We start from the raw sequence: 18,818 nt of genomic DNA, 5'->3' as shown, positions 1-18,818 counted from the left end.
TTGATTGCATTTTTAAAACCATTTAGCCCTCCTTTACTTCTGTAGTTTGTCTGTAATCTTTGTATAGAAGTATGAATGACTATGTTTAATCCCTTACTGGATAGATACCATATTGAACGAGTTGGATAGTTCAATTGAGATATCTGTCAACAAATAAAAAAAACCACAAAAAGCCTAAAACAAGTTTTTTTGAATTGGTAATACGGCATACTAACAGCTAGATATGTAAGGGGGGGCATGCTGCCCCCTGCAACCCCCTGCTAATGATCACTATAGGAATTGGAGGCGGATGCGAGTTTGGGTATATGCAAAGTACTTTTTGCATTTGAGCACTAAAATCAAAGAAATACGCAATAAACAAAATAAGTATGGCAACACTGAACAAAAAACATGGAAGAAATGTCAAAATCAACCATTTTTGCGTGTTTTGTATATGAAAAAGTGAACTTTGGAAATTAATTTAAAATAGAAATAAATGTTTCCTTGCTTTAAAATTGCTATAGTTTTTTTTTATATTTGGAAATATCTTTTAAAAAGGAAAAACAACAAAAAAGATTTAACGCGACCATAAAGTTTAAGTTCAAACCCCCCTTTAAGATCGTTGTTGGATTTTCCCCGTAATAATAATAACAATCGGTTTCTTCAAGGACTTTAATTAAATGCAAATATCTATTAAATAAAAAAAAACCGTGATTCGAAATTCGTGCTGCGGTAATGGAAAGTTGAGCCTTTAAATTTTCAACATATTTGATGGAGATGCTTCTATTTATTTAACGATTATGTAGTATACATTAATATTATTTAAACGCATTAAAACACAGATAATTCTTGGTTTTCACTTTCATAACGAAAACAATTTATTTTTGACAATAGATTATAAACATTTTCCCAATTCGAAATAAATTTCAAGTTTTCAAACACACCTAATTAGTCAGTTTTGTGCAAAAACATGTATTAACTAGTTCTGAACACTTCCATTCATATGTCAGCTGTCAGTTCTCTCGATATTGACATGATTACCATATGCAAAAAAAAAATGGTAATTGCTAAGCTTTTGTCGTCTCTTCAATCGTAAAGATAAATGAATACTTATCGTAAATAAATTTCACAATCAATTAAAAGATAAGAAATTAGTTTCCGCTTGTTATAATTTCGTTTATCATTTAAACATTATTATTTCCCCATCCTTTGTCGTGTTAACACTATCCAATAATTTCACAATGTCGACTCTACCAATGCTCGAGTCTTGTGTTCAATTTCCAATTGATGATAAAACCCTTCTGGAAGTTGTTCCTAAAGCTAAGGATTGGGCTCTTATGCATGGAGCTGCAATGCGATCTAAAACCAAATTCAGTCCTGATGCTTTAAATGTAAGTTTTGTATTACACTATTTATTATTTTTTCTTCACTATTATAATTTTGTTCTCCAGTTTGCTCCATTTATCTTGACGCCCTCTTCATTTCCAAGAAAAGAATTCGAAAAAGCTGTAGATTTACAATGTATACTTAATGAATTAATGCATTTTGTAGCACATGATGATGAATTTCTTACAACAACCTTAGCTGAAACGATCAAGGTTGATGAGTTTACGCGAAATCTTTTCAATGTCTACAAAAAAGTATTAGCTAATGGTATTAAACAGGTAAACAATAAACTTAATTTGTGTTATCATTAAATCGAGTATCATTGTAGCAAGTATAAAATAAGATAAATTATTCAAATCAATCAGAAATTATCTATTTTTGAAATATTTATTTATGATGACTTCTCATTTAGTTACTGTCAATTGAGATTCAAGTTCTGAAAAGTTCACTTTCTAGAAGAAAAAAAGTCACATGGGATGTACATACATACATAAATGGGGTGTATATACCTACTATCAAAACAAATTGTCATTTATTACACAGGAATTTGGAGCCCTGTATTGAATTGTTATTTATTAACTTAAAATGAAAGTCCAGTGAGAACTTGAACCTTACCTATACATATGTCTATAGTTGAGAATTCAAAGTTAGGTGAGGTCACTGTCCACTTGTGTGTGCCACCTGACTGACCTGCGACCTACCTACTCTGTACTGGGGTTGGATTCGAATTGAAAGAAAAGTTGTACTCAAATTTCCAATACTAATAATAAAAATAAATTTGTTACCTCTTTTAACAAACTAAAATAGAGATCAGAAGCTAATGCTGTAAATGTATCCCATTTCAAGTCGTATTTCCGATTATCCATAAGAAGAAAAATAAACAAAAAATTTTGTTATTATTTCGTCCAACAGCAAGCTCAACGTAATATCACTTTTTTTTTAAACAAATTTTGTTAGTTGATTTTTATACTTGCTACATTTATACGAAGAAAAAACATTCATTTTTATTTAGTTTCATATATCACACAAAAAGATTTATGTATAAGTCAAATCTTATCTACTAAAGCCATTATCTTTGGGACTTATTCGATCTGATTTGATGTTGGAGACGTGCTGTCCTGAAATAACGGGTAAAAAGTGTGCCTACTGTTGCTGGAAACAAGTTGAAATTAATACAATAGCTTCTGGTTTTGGCCATTTAGGACCAGCTAGTAAGGCAATTCAAAGGTGCACAAATGAAAAAAAAAACTTAACAAAACAAACGAGACTTAAAATAAATAAATATTTATTTATGTTCTCTGTTCTAGTATTTTGTCTTTTATTTTGCTTTCGATTATATTTACTATATAACAATGTACATAATGTATATATATATTTGGTTCTTTTATTTATACAATTGCGCGAATGCTTTTTCTATATTTAAAAATTTTATCGCTATGTCCCTGTCCAATAGCTTTGTTTTCCTTTTATTTGCCTGAGCATGCTATGTGTAAATTTATTTTAAAACTTATTAAATTAAATACAAAGAACTTTCTGATAACACTAGTTTGTTTACGTCTTTTAATTTAGTACAAAACAAAAATAATAATACATATATAGTAATTTAACACCATTTGAAGCTATCCAATTTTTAAGACTTATTTTGGGTAGTTTGGATTAACCCTAATAGGCCTATTCTAGTCCACTTAGCGCCACTTTTTCAAACATGCACAGTATTAACTTTAAAAGGTCCATTATGCCAAGGACACTGACACTACAAATGCCCATAACTAATTCTCATTAAATAGCAAATTTGTTATATTGTGCCTGCTGCACATTTTTAAATTTGCACTTGTTTGGTTTTTATTTAAAATACTAAAATTGAGGCAACTCACATTAATTAAATAAATCAATCTTTTGGCAATAACTTTGCCTGTTTTTTTTTTTTTGCTGCAAACAAGTCCAGGACAGTCCACCAACATTTATTTGAAAATTAAGTTTTAATGTCAAGCCATTATCTTTCACCCTTCATAAAAAAAATATTACATCATTTTTATATCAACTAAAAGGGGATTTTATTTTTCTTTAATATTTTTGTGTGTTGTGTGTTTTTTTTTTCTTAATTTATCCATCCCTTATTCCATGCAGAATAAAAAAAAAAAAACAAAAACAAAAAAGACATTAAAATTGAAAAATGAATGAACATTTCCTTTGCAGGCAACTATTTCCCTCGGTCTGTTTCGATCTGACTATTTGGCACACTGCTATGAAGGCAATGACATTAAACAAGTCGAATTCAACACAATTGCCTCTAGTTTTGGTGGTATTTCCACACACATGACTCCTCTACAGAGGTATTCTAAATAAATTATTTGTGTTTTTCATTTTTCTCACTTTATTTCTCTCTCTTTTTTCTTAATTTAAAACAAAAAAAAACACTATTTTATACATTTCTTTTTAAATATAAAATAACAAAACATAAATGATATTACGCTATAAGATAATTTTTTCCTATAACTAGTGTTATGTAGTATTACTAGAATAGTTGTTGTTGTTGTTATTGTTGTGGTTGTTTTTGTTTTTAAAAGTAAGTAAAATGCATGAAATTAGTGTTTCCTTAGAATTTAATAATAATTTTAAGATAAATGTGTGTTAAAACTGTTTATTTAAATAATTTATTAAGAAAACTCTGACAAGGTGACGAAAAGCTCTTCCTCCTCCGATTACTCTCAAACAATATAGTTTCGTTACCAGTTAAAAAAATTGATCTTAAGGATTAAGTGGGCACTTTTCTATTTGAGTGCCGCAACTGTTTACTTAGCGTTCTGCGTAAGGTCACACAACTTGGCTTATCACGAAAACATATAACTTATTTAAGCTTTACGTTCTATTTGTTGGCGGTTCCAGCACCATGTTTTAAAAACTTGAACATTTTGGACTAAAAGATATAACAATCGAGATCAAAAGGGTAGGTTTTTTGTAAGCCTGCAGGTGAAGGGGAAAACAGAAAATAAACTACATTATTTAAATCAAACAAAATTACATTTCATTAAAAGTGAAGAGATGAAAAGATCACACTAAGGAGTTCGAAAGAAAAAGACAACAACACAGACACATTCCACTTGCTTCCGGTGAAAAATGTAATTACAAACAAATGTCCCAAGCCTCCCTATTCCCATCGAAAAATCGTCCCAAGCTTATCATTTGATCATATCATTGCGAACAATCCAGTACATAAACAACTTCATAACAGTTGGTGGACGACTGGGCGTGTTTATGCTATTTTTTGAGTCCAGTTTTGACGAATAATTTCAATTTCTTCCATCGCACTTTCGCTGAATTATAAAACATTTTTAAAACATAATTTGACGCCGCCCACTGACGGATGAATGACTGAAACTTGCCATATTATCGATTGCCCAATAAATCACTTTTTCAGATGTTAACGTATTTTATTTTAGTAGAAAAATTTTAAACTTTTTACTAATAATAAATAAGTTGGATGCATAATGGTTTGAAATTAGTTTTGAAGTACTTAATTTAAATTTGCTTGCTTTTTGGTAAAATAAGTATTTGGGTTTCAACAAAAAACTATTTTATTTATTTATTTAAGTAATTTTTTTTCCAACGATTTTCAGCTTTGTTCTTCAGGAATTAGGTCATAGTGATAAAATTTCTCAGGTAAGGTGTTGGATTTCATTACAAAAGCAAAATTAAAATTCATTTGAACGACACATTCTTATAGATGCCAGAAAACAAGGCGCTATCTGGATTGTGTGGAGGCATGATAAAGGCATGGGAACTATACGGAAATCCCAAAGCTATCATTCTTTTTGTTATTGAAGATATTTCCTATAATATTTGTGACCAGGTATAAAAACAACTTCATTCGTTTGTTTATTTATACAACTTTAACGAAAAAAAACTAATTTATTTGATACAGAGATTCCATGAGTTTTATATTCGTGAAAACAACCCCAATATAAATGTTGTGCGAAAAACACTCACAGAAATTCACGCTCAGGGAAAACTTGGGAAGAACAATGAACTTTTAATGTAAGTGAAATCGATGATCTTAGAACAACAATAAGAAGTGTATTATATACAAAATTCGCTTTGAAATAGTGATGGACAAGAAGTAAGTGTTGTTTATTTCCGTGCTGGATATGAACCAGGGCATTATCATTCTCAAAATGAATGGGATGCAAGATATTTGGTTGAGTGTTCAAGAGCAATTAAGTCCCCATCGATACACTATCACTTAGCAGGCACTAAGAAAGTTCAACAAGCTTTGGCTACTCCAGGAATTCTTGAAAGATTTATCACTGATCCAGAAAAGGTTTTTAAATTTAATTTGATATGAGATGGAATTCCTTATTTCAATTGTTTGATTTTTTTAAGGTTAAAGCAATTGGAAAAATCTTTACAGGACTTTATTCGTTGGATGCTAACGAGCAAGGAATTGCTTCTTATGAAATGGCATTAAAAGATCCTGAAAGGTTTGTTGTTTTTATTTATTTTTATTTTTAAATTCAATCAAATTAAAATTCATAAATAATCCTTTGGTAGATTTGTTTTGAAACCACAGAGGGAAGGTGGTGGTAATAATGTTTATGGGGCTGACATTCCAGATGCGTTGAAGGTTAATACAAATCCTTGTTAAATTTGTTTTGCATAGCTAAAAAATTGTTTTTCTATAGAGTATGAGTTCTGTTGAACGATCAGCTTGGATATTAATGGAACGAATTCATCCACCAATCACCAAAGGTTATATGATTCGTCCTGATGGTCAAATGCCACCACCATTGGTTGATTTAGTTTCAGAGCTGGGGATATTTGGTGTCATTATTGGGGATGCAAAAACAATAAATATTAATTACCAGGCAGGTCATATGTTGAGAACAAAACTTTCTACAGCCAATGAGGGTGGGGTCGCAGCTGGTTTAGGAGCCCTCGATAGTCCTTATTTATTGGATAATTGTTGTTAATGTCAGAAATATAATTGCATTTTATTTTTTTGTATATAAAATCTTTTGTTTAAGATTTACTGTAATATCTATTTTTGATGGGATTTATTTTTATTAATAAAAAGCACTTTTTTAACAAGAATTTCTTTTTTTTAACTTCAATTTTAACTTAAGGGGTTGCAAAGCGTCTATTTTATTGCCTGAAAAATGGGTTACACGTTCAGGTAGTAAAAGTTGTATTTTTGATCCATATTTTTTAAAAAGCACTATTTGTTTGTAAACGTGGACAAACCCAGTATGTAGAATTATGAAGCTGGCAACTAGAGTGTTTTGACAATAAGTTGTGTTTAGTAAAGGTCCAATTTAATTTCAATAATTAGCTGATTTTTAATGAGAAATAAAATACAAATTTAAGAGAATCTAAAACGTATAAAGCCTGTAAATTTTGCATTTGAGAAAATAGGTGAGTCAATTGCTCAATCCTTATAAAATTCAAAAATTAAAATGCCCGGCGGCTTGAAACGAATTCCTGTCAAAATCAACCAAGAAAATATGGCGGAATAAATATCTTTGCAAAGAGACATAGAAAATGTATGGATACTTCTAACGATGGTAATGTTTTTGGCAATCAAATTGTAATCCAGAGCTCCGAACGGATTGCCGATGTTGGGAGTATGACGGTTTTTGAACTTAAGTCTCTAATGGTAAGCTCACTAAAGGCATTGAAGGCATTCACGCTAAAGTACAAACGTTGCATCAAACAAAAATTGTGCATTGCAAACCCAATTAATCGCTGCAGTTCTTTTGAAAAACAGATTGATTATTTGGAGAAGAAGTAAACAGAAAAGAATATTGTTGTTGATTTGCCAACTGGAATTACAAGAAAGTCTAAAGACAAAATTTGCAACCCTAGGGGGAAAACATTACTAGAGCTGTGCAACTCTTTTGGCTTGAGAATTCAAAATGGAACTAGTAATATGGACAGAAATGGAGACTTTACCTTTGTGGGACGGCAAGAAACATCTGTTATAGATTTCAGTCTAATTGGTGGAGATTGGAAGTCTTACGTCACAGACTTTGAAATTGGACAGTTACCTTATTCAGATCACCTTCCAATAATTGTTTCCTTTCAACTTGATAGTTTTATGATCGTTACTTCCTAAACTAGCGTGGTCAGAGGCAAAAGGAAACAACTATCGAGAGAACTTAGAAAACTTGCTAAGAAATCAAGAAATAGCCAACTTTGATCAACTAGAAATGTGATTAAAACAGCATATCCTATTTTGAAGCAGCAGAGTTATTTGTCGAACCATGTTTTGATAGTGAGTGCCTTAATACAAGACAGAAATCATTTTCGTGGTTGCGAATTTTCCAGGGCAACAGCAGTAATTTCAACAAAAAACAATACATGGAAGCAAACAAGTTGTTTAAAGAGCTATGCAAACACAAAAAGAAAAAATATTTTGGAATGGAAGACCAAAAACTGGCGGGCTGCAGAAATTCGGCTGAATTTTGGCATGGATACTTAACAGTGTACAATACACAATTGGTCGACACCTTAATTCTGATGTTTTGTTGCGGCACTTCAATATTCTTCTTAATCCAGTTATGAACCGGGTTGTCATTTATTATGATGCTCCAGGAGTCGAGAATCAAATCCTTGATCAACGAATAACTCCGGATGAGGTGAAACTGGCAGCTGAGGGCCTTAAAGATAGAAAAGATAAAGCACCAGGGTCTGATAGAATACCAGCTGAATAGAGGCCTTTTAGAAAGTTTAGCTCTCTTCTTCAATAATGTTTTTGAAACAGGCGTAATACTGCTTCATTTCAAAGAAGCACTGATTTTTCCTATTTACAAGAAAGGATGTGCATCGGATCCAGCAAACTATCGGGGAATTTCGTTTCTTAATGCATCCTATAAAGTATTTACCGCAATAATGCAACGAAGACTGTCAACATGGATAAAAGAAAATAAACAATTAAAAGAATTTCAAGCCGGCTTAAGACAAGGGTATTCAAATGTTGATCATATATTTGTTCCTAGGAGTATTGCAGATTCATTCTTAGACCAAGGCAAAAAAATCTACGCGTTCTACATTGACTTCAAAGCTGCGTTCGATACTGTGAATCGTTAATCGCTAATCTATAAGCTGTTCGAAAAAGGAATGTCTCTGAAATTTGGCAGACTAATTGAAAACATATATGAAAACACTCAGCTGCTGTGTGGAATGGTGAAGAAAAGTCTGATTGGTTCCAATTTGCATTTGGGGTTAGGCGGGGTTCGACACTAAGCCCGCTTTTGCTTGCAATATTCAAAGAGGATCTAATCGAATGGTTGCCCGGGGGTATTGTTTATGCGGGGACGCTGATTAAAGCTCTGCTGTTTACAGGCGACATTGTACTGCTCGCATATACTCCAGAATCACTTCAACTTATGATTAATCGGATACACGAATACTCCAAACATTGGGGATTAATTGTCAATTTAGAGAAGTGGTGATTTTCAAAAAATATGGAGGGAGAAATTGGGCAAACGAAAAGTGGAAATTCAATGGAGAATTGTTTGAAGTGGTTAAAGAGTTAAGGTATGGAGAAACACTTTAGTGAAAAGCTTAATAAATCGAAAATGGCGATAAACCTCACATGGAAAAGATGTTTCACGAACGAATGTGTGGCTCATAGTAGCAAATACAAAATTTTGGAAACGGTAGCAGAATCCATTATGCTTTACTCTGCACAAACTTGGGGAAGTAAATATTATGAGAAGGTGGAAAAGCTATTGCGCTTCTACATTAAACGAGCATTCTATTTGCCAGCCAACTCACCGAACTATGTCATAATGCTAGAAACGTGAATTTCTCCACTTTTTGGGGAAAGGACATGTACCAAATTATTTCCAAGGTAGATGAAGCAGCTAGAACCAAGTACCTGGATGAAGCTTCAAACTCCTTACATCGTACGGTCTACTGCCAGCTTAACCACAATTTGCAGCAGTTAAACTACTTCCTTAGTGTCAGGGAAATATCTATGATGGTCAGACTACAAGCTGAAATTCTAAACCTGAACTATTTACCTCAAAGAGCAGATCTTTCAGTCATCTGTAATATATGCAACAGAATGGAGAGGGAAGACGTTGTGCATTTCTTGGGAAAGTGTCCTACTCTAAGAGAAACGACAAGATGTATCTTTGGAAAAGATTTTCTAACCATTGAGGAACTCATATTCAAATTAAATCAAATGAATATTTCTAAACAGTATCAGTTCTGTACAATTGCTTTAAGATTTTTTTTATAAGGTAGAGACGACGAAGTAATCTAACAAATAATAAACACACACTCAAGGGCATATTACTACCCTTATTATGCAGAGGCACAGTGTGAGCACTAGGAAGAGGAAAGAGGGTATAAAAGGAGATGTCGGTGCACATTGGTTTTGAATTCCTGAATATTACAATGACTAGGAAAGACAGAGTGTGATAAGGCATTCCACATTTGCGTAGTACGGCTAAAGAACGATCTGTTTAAGGGGAGGAATGCAACTAGCTATTTCACTAGAGCCTACGCGGTTAAAATAACGGTAAAAAAGGGTCAGACAAGAGAACTTACGGCGATGTTCAAGCGAAGTAAATGAACTTATGATGGTATTATCATCTATCAATTTAAATGCTCTACGTTCAATACTATCCAAGAGGCTTAACTAAGTTTCAGGAGCACCAGCCCAGAGTTGGGAGTTATACTCAAGGTTTGGACGTATGTAAGTCTTGTAGATAATAGTCAGATCAGAAGGGGGGGGGGGAAACTCAAACACCTTGCCGCATTTTTGGCGACATCGCGTATGTGATCATTCCAAAAGAGGTGGTTAGTGGCACACATACCGAGAATATCGAGGTGTTCAGTCTCATTGATGCAAGTGCCATCCATGGATAATGGCAATGGGGGTAAATCTCGCTTTAACGATAGAAGACAGCATTGGGTTTTCGAAGCATTAAATTCCACGCTATAGAAGACAGACGATAGAAGACAGCATTGGGTTTACGAAGCATTAAATTCCACGCCGATTTTTAATTCCCATTGAACAATGCTGTTTAGGTCGGAATTTAATGAGCTTATCATATTTTGTCGTTGCATGTTCCACATCCGAAGAAGAGGGATGTGAGTCTGAAAACGAATATGAAAAGCTAAGAGTACTATCGTCAGCAAAACATTGTATTGGATTAGATGTTGCAGACATTAGATCTTTAATAAAAATGAGAAAGAGTGTTGGAGATAAAACAGAGCACTGGGGCACACCAGCATTTATTTTATCGTTTTCAGACTTGAATCCATCCAATACTACTTGTATTGAACGTCCGAAAGGTAATTACTAATCCAATGAAGCAGGGATTCATGAAAACCGAAAGCAGGCATTTTCGATAAGAGACCCTGATGCCAAACCCTATCAAATGCTTTTGAAATATCAAGTGCAATAATCTTACTTTCTCCAAAACGATGTAAAGATTTGCTCCACTGTTCGGTGAGATGAACCATGAGATCACCAGTGGACCTATTGCTACGAAAGCTGTATTGCCGGTAATTAAGAAGCTTTCGATCTTCAAGATATTTCTTGAGCTGATAATTAATCAGCGTTTCCATGACCTTGGAAAGAAGGGACGTAAGTGCAATCGGTCGGTAGTTAGTGAGGAAGATTCGCCTTTTTTTGGGAATAGGCTGGACAAATGCCGTTTTACATCCGCTCGGAACCAAACCTGAGGAGTATGACAGATGAAAAAGCTAAGGCAGTGGTGTTGCCAGAGTTGAAGAACACCTCTTCAGAACAATAGCGGGGATACCATCCGGACCAGCGAAAAAAGATTGGTCCCATAGAATAACTTACTCGCTCAAGTACAGGCGGAGTCATGACACTCACTGGCAGCGTAGAATTGGCGGCGGACTGCCTAGCAAAGAGGTTAGCTTTCTCTAAAGAGCTAACAAAAGGAGTGTCATTGACAACGAGCGTAGTAACCGAAGAAGAGGAAGAATTCCTCATGTTTTTTACAAATACCAAACATTTTTACTGCCTTTGGGACATTACATTATTTTTTGCCGTAACTTTTGGTCATGTAAAAATTTGGTCCGTCGAATATGGGCGTTGTAGGCCTTCCTGGCTTGTTTGAACTTTTTCCGGCTTTCCTCAGTACGGTTGGCTTTATACCAACGGAAACTTACCTCTTTGGCCCTAATAACCTCTTTACAGCTCGCATCGAACCAAGCGTTTTCCTTGGGTCTGATACTTTTGACCCTGTTCGATATAAAAGTTCTTATTCCCAGGAGAATTAAATTTGTGATCTGGCTGGCGTCAACGTCACTATCGAGGAAACATAGTGACCAGTTAAAGATCCTGAAGTAATTATTGGGACCGTCCCAGTTGACTTTCTCGTATTGCCAAACGGTTCTGTTAGGAGCTCTTTCTTTAACTGAACAGTTTTTACACGAGAAATTTGCTGATATAACACAATGGTCAGATGCGCCTAGAGGAGATAGAACACTAACAGTGTACTTATCAGTGTCAGAGGTAAGAAAACCTGTCAAGTTCTTGTGAGAGGAGTTGCATAGAAGGTTCCGGGAGAAATAGGCTTCATCGAAATCTGCATTATGGAAAAGATTTCAAGGTTGCTGGAAAAATATATCAATTAGACAAATTATATCTAGAAAGTCCCAAGCTGAAAGTTTTTTTTACGTTGATGGAATTTATTTTATTAATTTTTCTTAAAATCAGAGTGGATTCAAACTTATAGTCTGCAGTGTATATTAAAAAATAAAAGTTATTCACTCCATCATAATGGACAATGATTGCCTTATTCAGGGCATATATTGCATCGATGAAGTGCAGGTACAGCATCAGTAAGTATGACATTAACGAATAGAAAAGTATTTAGGAGTTAAAGACCATTCTTCTAATTTTATTTATAGGTTTTCTTGGAGAATAGATTATCACGTTATACTATGATTTTGAGCAGCCGTAAATGCAACAATATTTTTTACCTGCTAAAACACATGGAAATAATAAAAATAATTTAAATCAATTCAAACATTTTAAGTTAAGTTTATTGATCTAAAAAATAAAACAGGTAAGGCTGTAGGCTATAACAAATTGTACTATTTTAATATTATTCATTTTCTTAGTTGCATATTTGTTCACTATTAAGAAAATGTTATTTATCTCTTAGGTAAGATAATAAGGGTATTTGTGTTGTTTAATAACCCTTGCAAAAATGTATCACAATAATATTACTTCTCTTTGTTGCAATGGCAGTAGGTTATTGGCATCAAAATTAACGCTTCACTTAAGATATTTCCGATAGGTTTCATCCATTAAATAATCTATCAGCTTGTCGATGGGTGTTATTATAAATGGAATTGATGCAAGACCAATTGCAGTAGGAATGTATCTGGCATTGGGTACTTTGAAACGTTTTACCATAAACCGTGTACCATTAGTTAATCTGAAATATATTTAAACATTTGTTTACCCCATTGGGGATGGATAAAGGTGGGTATTAACAAATACAAACCTATTTATAGTGTAGCCAGGAATGATAACAGAGGCAAACATTTGCCATATTAGGACATCTCCTGCTTTGATAGCAACATCTCTATTGGACGAACCTTGTTTTTCGTGTACCATTTTGGCTTTATCAACAGTATCTGCCAAAACGTATGCCACTGCTACGGCGTATGATAAATTGACAAGATGTTTGGGCCAAATCGGACGAAACGCTTCTCCTAATTCATTGCTATATCCTTAAAGTAAAATAAAGAAATGTTAGTTGACGACACAACTGTATTACAGGTGCTTAATATACGGTGTATGATTAATGAATTGAGTGTGTTCAGGGACCTTTAACTAATTGCATCGGCAACCACTTGACTAGCATTTTGCACTTGACTAATCATGATCAATTCACATGTTTTCATATCGTAGTAATTAGCATTAATAATTTTAAACAAACCTAAAAAACGTAAATAAGTATCTCGATATATATCAACGTCTTGTTTATTCATCTGATTATTGTCCGACATCCTTGGGGTTTTTCTTTTGAATTGTTTTCATTTAAGAGAATCTGAAAGGAAGGTTACATAAAAAGTCAGAATAAAATCATCAATGAAAAATAAAAGATCCAAAGCTTACCTAGAGAGCAAAATGTTATAATATGTTTTGTTATTCGAATGCAACTTGCACTTATTATTTAGTGAGAATAAACTCTGAGCATTTCATCGAAATATTTTAGAAAAAATCTAAAATAGAATATAATCTGAGGGCCTGAGCCCGAGCAAAATATTAAACAACAAGGTCAATGGTCAAATAAATAAAATAAATAATATTTAATAATTTGTGTTTGTATTTGAGAGTGGATACAAAGTTTGTGGAAGTTGTTGTTGAAAAATTATAAAGAGTTGTAGATGAGCCAAAGTCTAGGAAAGCTCGATAACTGCCAGCAACTCAACCAACTTTAAGTTGACAGCAACTTTATCTGAAATGTTTTTTGATTGAAATATTAAAATTCCATATATACTCTTAAGATTACAACATTAATCAAAAGTTAGGTAAAAAATACGGTATTTTCCAATAAGAAGTTTCACGTTGGTATTAAAAATAAATGTATTTCTTAACAGAAATTTTAATTCGCATATTTTTGGTTTTATGTTTTCGATAACTTCACGAATACAAATTTTCAAATCTTCAATCAGGTTTGGAGTACTCTCATAGAACTTATCTTTCGTGTGACCCCAAGGAAAAAGGTTTATAGGTCCAAATCATAAGCACTATCTTCTTATAAACAAACGACGTCCACACATAAATTATTAATATTAGCTCGGTAGTGCAATCCATTATAGGTAACAATTGCACAAGGTTTATTTCGAATCAGGGATATGGTGAAGATGAAAATGCTCTGGAACAACCAAATTGAAATTTTTCGAAAATGGTTCCAATTACTGAAGGTTTTTCGATGAAAATACGGATAAAATCGATGTATTTTGCAAAAAAAATCAACGAAAATATTGTTGATTGATATGAAGACGTAAATCTTTTGTATATAATGTGTGGTATTATCAACCTGAAAAGCCCGTTTGTTTACACTTGACGTTTTTCTGAGCAGATCCTGCGCACATAGGTCATTTTTCTTTTTGAATAAGTAAAATGGCTGAGAAAATGGTATGTTTCGTATTGTATGAAAGAGTCAGTTAAAAAAATCTTAAACTATTGACAGTTCATTTCTCTAGTCTGTTCCATAAATAAGTGATCAAACTGTGCTTAGAGCTTACCCAGCCATTTAAGTCGGTGGACTTTTAATGCCCAACTATAATAGACTTAACCGAGTCAAAGCCAGCTTAAGGGAACGAACCAATACGCAGCTTTATATGTCAATATCACTAACTGTTGTGTACTTGAATATGAATTTAAACAACAATATTTATGGCTGAATCACATACACGCTTCAGCTTCGGCTTCGCCTGACGTTTACGAGTTCAGCCATAGGAATTCAATGCATGCTATCACAATGTAGCTTCGACCTCACGTTTTGTTTGACAATCGTAAGGAAAAGAATGTAATGTAACGTAATGTGACTCCAAACGGAAGCTCTAGTTCAATTTTCTGAACATTTGCTTTACCTGACAGCTCATCAGCAGGAAAAAAATGTCAACAAACAAAATATTTGCTCTTTGGAGGGATGAAATAATAGAAATGTCATTCAAAGCAACCTCGAAGCGGGCCTAACGTAACGGAGACGAAGCTGAAGCGTGTATGTGTTTCAGCCATTAAAAATAAAATAAATCCACTTTATTTAACAATATAATTAGTACACTTGTAAATTTACTACCACTTGACTTTCGAATGCAATGATGTCGGTTTTTTTGAACTGCCTATTATACCTGGTGGCCGGTGGTTGTTATAGGAGGCATCGGTCGGTGATTGCTTTTTGGTGCTGCCAAATGTTGATAACGTAATTACTTTTTAATTATTATTTGGTGCTGCCAAATAATGTAAAAGTAATTACGTTTTAATTCTAATAAGGTGCTGCCAAATATCAGTGTTGTCAACACCTCCCCTTGTAAGGAAATGTCATTCTTCCATCACATAAGATTCCATTCACTTTGGAGTTCTTCGAGGTCGTTTACTGCGACTTTCCAATGATGTTACCTTTTCACTTTTTTGCTAAGGACTGTCATCTTTGTTTTGATCGTTGCAGTTTGTGTTGCTTGTTTCAGTGATATCAGGAAGATTATCCCTCGGTACAGCTTCGGTAGTTTCTGTTGTTTGTTGGTAACCTGTACATGGAGTCATCTCACGGCTGTATTCTTGAAGAAGAAGATCCAAAGGCAATGAATTTCCTTGAGGTTTCGGATGTTCTTCAGAAGTTTCGTTTGCTTTTACTTGGTTTGTATGTGATCAAATGAGCAAATTGTTACCTAGAAGTATATTGTAATTTACTTTGCCAATTCGCTCGATGATAACTCCAGAAGTCCAGAAAGATTTGTTTCCTCGATATTGTTTTGCAAAAACTCGGTTGCCTGGATTGAATTGTCTATTTTTTGCATTGTGATTAAAAATTGTTTCCATAGCTTCATTTCGTTGTTCGAGTACATGATTTGAAGTTGGAAGTGACCTAATACTTCGGCCAAACATTACCTCAGCTGGAGACTGATAGGCTGGAGTATTGCGATTGGGTGTTATGCGATATGTGAGTAGAAACGTTTGTAGAATCTCACTGATACTTCCTTCCCCGTTCATTTTAGCCAGACTTCTCTTTAGGGAATCCACAAATCGTTCTGCCTGCCCATTTGACTGAGGATGATATGGAGCTGTTGAAATGTGCTGGATGCCGTTTTGAGTACAGAATGATTTAAAAACCTCGCTTGTGAATTGACTTCCGTTGTCTGATACTATTACTTTCGGATTTCCAAAACGAGCGAAAGTTTCACGTAGCTTAGCTATAGTTGATGCTGATGTTATTGTTCGCGTCTGGTATATCTCAGGCCATTTGGAATATGCATCGACGATGACAAGAAAGTATTCTCCGTCTCTTGGTCCTGCGAAGTCAATATGGATGCGTTCCCAAGGATGCTGCGTGAGTGGCCAGGAAGCAAGTAGAGTCTTCTGTGGCATTTTCGCTGCTGATGCACATCTTCCACAACCTTTGACAAACGTTTCTATGCAGTTATCGATATTCGGCCACTAAACAAAACTTCTCGCTAGTGCCTTCATTCGTTCGATAGTTGTGTGTCCTTTGTGCAGTTGATTAAGGATACGATTTTGAAAAACCTTAGGTATGACTACTCTGTTTGAGTACATGATGCAACTATTGATGATCGAGAGTGCGTTGCGCCTAGCAAAAAACTGTTTAAGGCGGTCATCTGTTAATTTCTTTCCATCGGGCCATTTTGTGGAAATGAATTTTGATACCTGAGAAAGAAATGTATCTTTAATTGATCTCTGACTTACCATCTTTGACGTTAATGGAAATGACTTTATGGATTCGTCTAAAATCATTTGAGTCTCTTCTTCAAATCTGATGGATGCTATGACAATGTCTTCTTTTGGCGTGTCGGTTGTTTTCATTAATCGTGAAAGCATATCTGCGTGACCAAAATCTTTTGAAGAAACATGCTGAATTTGGAAGTCGTACTGTATCAACTGTAATGCCCATCTCTGCAGTCGATTCGCGGTATGTACTGGAATACCTTTACGTGTGCCAAAAATGGTAATCAATGGTTTATGATCAGTTTGGAGTATAAAAGTTCGACCATTAAATAAATAAATCTTGACGGTATAAGCACTTTTCTGTTTGCCCATTGAGGCTGACTGTAACGAAAATTTTTGATAAACCTTGTATTTGCATAACTGAAGCATTTCTGACAATGCTGTCTTCTGAATGAAGTGTAGGTTTTCCGATGCTTAACCATTGTTGATGTGATATTATGATTATATCTGAAGCTGTGTCAATTGGAAGCTTGAGCTGGACATCATTAAAATTTATAGTAATGTATTTCCTTTTCGCTGCTACATTAATGTAGTTTACAAATATTGTGTGAGTTTGATGTTTTCTTCTGGATGCATTGTTGCTATGGCGTTTTGGCTGGATATTTGGTTGCCTAGATGTGTTTGCAGATGATGTTGAAGATGTTGCAGTGCAATAGCCGGCTTTATGGCCTATTTTGCCACAGTCGTCACATTTCTTATTTTGAAAAGGGCAATCTTTAGCAAAATGGATGGCTCCACAGTTCCAACATGGTCGTCTCGGCTTGTTGCTATCTATGTTTGGATCACTTTTTCTTGGAAATTTTCGCTGTTCGGGTTTTTGAGAGTCAGTTCTGATATAATGGGCTGAAGGTTGATTGTGCCCATTGTGCTTTTCCAGTAAATTTGTGTCCTGTTTAAGATTTTATATACGCAAACATTCTTCTGTTAATGATTGAAGGGTTTCTGCGTTTTTCGAGTCTTTCAGTTTTGAAAGGAGTCTTGCATGGATTTCAGCATTGCGGGGAGCAGCAAAGCCCATGACGAAAATTAAGCATTTGAATTGTTCGCTGGTCATCGTTGTTATGCTGAAATCTTTACAAAGTTTGTTAACTTTTCCTGAATATGTTACATAGCCGTCACAGTAATTTTTTTTCATTTTGAAAACATTTGTATCGCAGGCTAAAAACGGATACCTTGCGGCTGAATAATATCGTCAATGTGTCGACAGATTGATCGAAAGTGAAATCACGTGGATGCATTGGCAAAATAAAGTTTATGTATTTTGTATAGAAAATCGGATCCAGTTTTCGCATAAAGAGTCTGACCAGTGCACTATCATTAAATTTCTTCCCGTCAACTTTGAAAAAATCTTCATAGCGCCTGAACCACGATTCGAACATCAAACCATTTTCTGGGTCATATACGAATGGCATATGCTTTGCGTCGGAGATTCTAGTATCTGCTCCGTGCCATTTGAGTTTTCAAGAGCAAGCACTTCTTTTTCTCTGAGTGAGAGAGAGTTAGATTGGTTCTCCTGCTGCTTAGCGCTGCTGTCTGCCAGTTAAAATCTCTTGTTGCTGTTGGAGGATTTTTACAATTGTATCAGCGGCTGATTATTTGTTTGAGACCAGTCTAAATTAGTAAGTTCTTAAACGAATCCTCGCCGCCAAATTGTTGTGTTCTTGAATATGAATTTAAACAACAATATTTAAAAATAAAATAAATCCACTTTATTTAACAATATAATAAGCACACTTGTAAATTTACTACCACTTGACTTTCGAATGCAATGATGTCCGTTTTTTTTAACTGACTTTTATACCTGGTTGCTGGTGGTTTTTATAGGAGGCATCGGTCGGTGATTGCTTTTTGGTGCTGCCAAACGTTGATAACGTAATTACTTTTTAATTATTATTTGGTGCTGCCAAACACTGTAAAAGTAATTACGTATTAATTCTAATAAGGTGCTGCCAAATATCAGTGTTGTCAACACTAACCATAATAG

At 34.4% G+C, this 18,818-nt stretch overlaps 2 protein-coding genes and 1 pseudogene across 3 annotated transcripts; 1 reads left to right on the top strand and 2 right to left on the bottom strand.

The window, feature by feature from the left end:
* The first annotated feature begins 1,018 nt into the window (after positions 1-1,018).
* On the top strand, positions 1,019-6,453 carry LOC129947507 (glutathione synthetase-like). Of its 2 annotated transcripts, none has more exons than XM_056058095.1 (10): positions 1,019-1,370; positions 1,431-1,643; positions 2,432-2,592; positions 4,983-5,025; positions 5,090-5,215; positions 5,288-5,400; positions 5,470-5,683; positions 5,746-5,843; positions 5,914-5,986; positions 6,045-6,453. In XM_056058095.1, the coding sequence occupies exons 1-10, from the start codon at positions 1,221-1,223 to the stop codon at positions 6,330-6,332; spliced, it is 1,479 nt and encodes a 492-aa protein (XP_055914070.1). In that variant the 5' UTR covers positions 1,019-1,220; the 3' UTR covers positions 6,333-6,453. The 2 variants fall into 2 exon arrangements, with proteins under 2 accessions (XP_055914070.1, XP_055914071.1); XM_056058096.1 differs by lacking the exon at positions 2,432-2,592 and adding an exon at positions 3,562-3,698 and having other exon boundaries at positions 1,022-1,370.
* Positions 6,454-12,370: 5,917 nt separating this feature from the next.
* On the bottom strand, positions 12,371-13,658 carry LOC129946011 (mitochondrial fission process protein 1). The gene is made up of 4 exons (XM_056056015.1): positions 13,481-13,658; positions 13,302-13,412; positions 12,864-13,092; positions 12,371-12,794 (listed from the first exon to the last, which is right to left on the bottom strand). The coding sequence occupies exons 2-4, from the start codon at positions 13,369-13,371 to the stop codon at positions 12,632-12,634; spliced, it is 462 nt and encodes a 153-aa protein (XP_055911990.1). The 5' UTR covers positions 13,372-13,412; positions 13,481-13,658; the 3' UTR covers positions 12,371-12,631.
* Positions 13,659-15,508: 1,850 nt separating this feature from the next.
* On the bottom strand, positions 15,509-16,715 carry LOC129944910 (uncharacterized protein K02A2.6-like; annotated as a pseudogene).
* Between the last annotated feature and the right edge of the window lie 2,103 nt (positions 16,716-18,818).

This window comes from Eupeodes corollae, chromosome 2, assembly GCF_945859685.1.
Source record: "Eupeodes corollae chromosome 2, idEupCoro1.1, whole genome shotgun sequence".
Classification (NCBI taxonomy): domain Eukaryota; kingdom Metazoa; phylum Arthropoda; class Insecta; order Diptera; family Syrphidae; genus Eupeodes; species Eupeodes corollae.
Note: the sequence above shows the minus strand (reverse complement) of the source record. Positions and strands in the feature narration are given on the sequence as shown.

Bases quoted from the DNA above. Each gene is read 5' to 3' on its own strand.
- LOC129947507 (XM_056058095.1), top strand. From the start codon at position 1,221: ATGTCGACTCTACCAATGCTCGAGTCTTGTGTTCAATTTCCAATTGAT. The intron at 1,644-2,431 runs GTAAACAATAAA...TATCTACTAAAG, and splicing joins TAGCTAATGGTATTAAACAG to CCATTATCTTTGGGACTTAT. The intron at 5,987-6,044 runs GTTAATACAAAT...GTTTTTCTATAG, and splicing joins ACATTCCAGATGCGTTGAAG to AGTATGAGTTCTGTTGAACG.
- LOC129946011 (XM_056056015.1), bottom strand. From the start codon at position 13,371: ATGTCGGACAATAATCAGATGAATAAACAAGACGTTGATATATATCGA. The intron at 13,093-13,301 runs GTTTGTTTAAAA...TTTTACTTTAAG, and splicing joins TACTTATTTACGTTTTTTAG to GATATAGCAATGAATTAGGA. The intron at 12,795-12,863 runs GTTTGTATTTGT...AATATATTTCAG, and splicing joins CCTGGCTACACTATAAATAG to ATTAACTAATGGTACACGGT.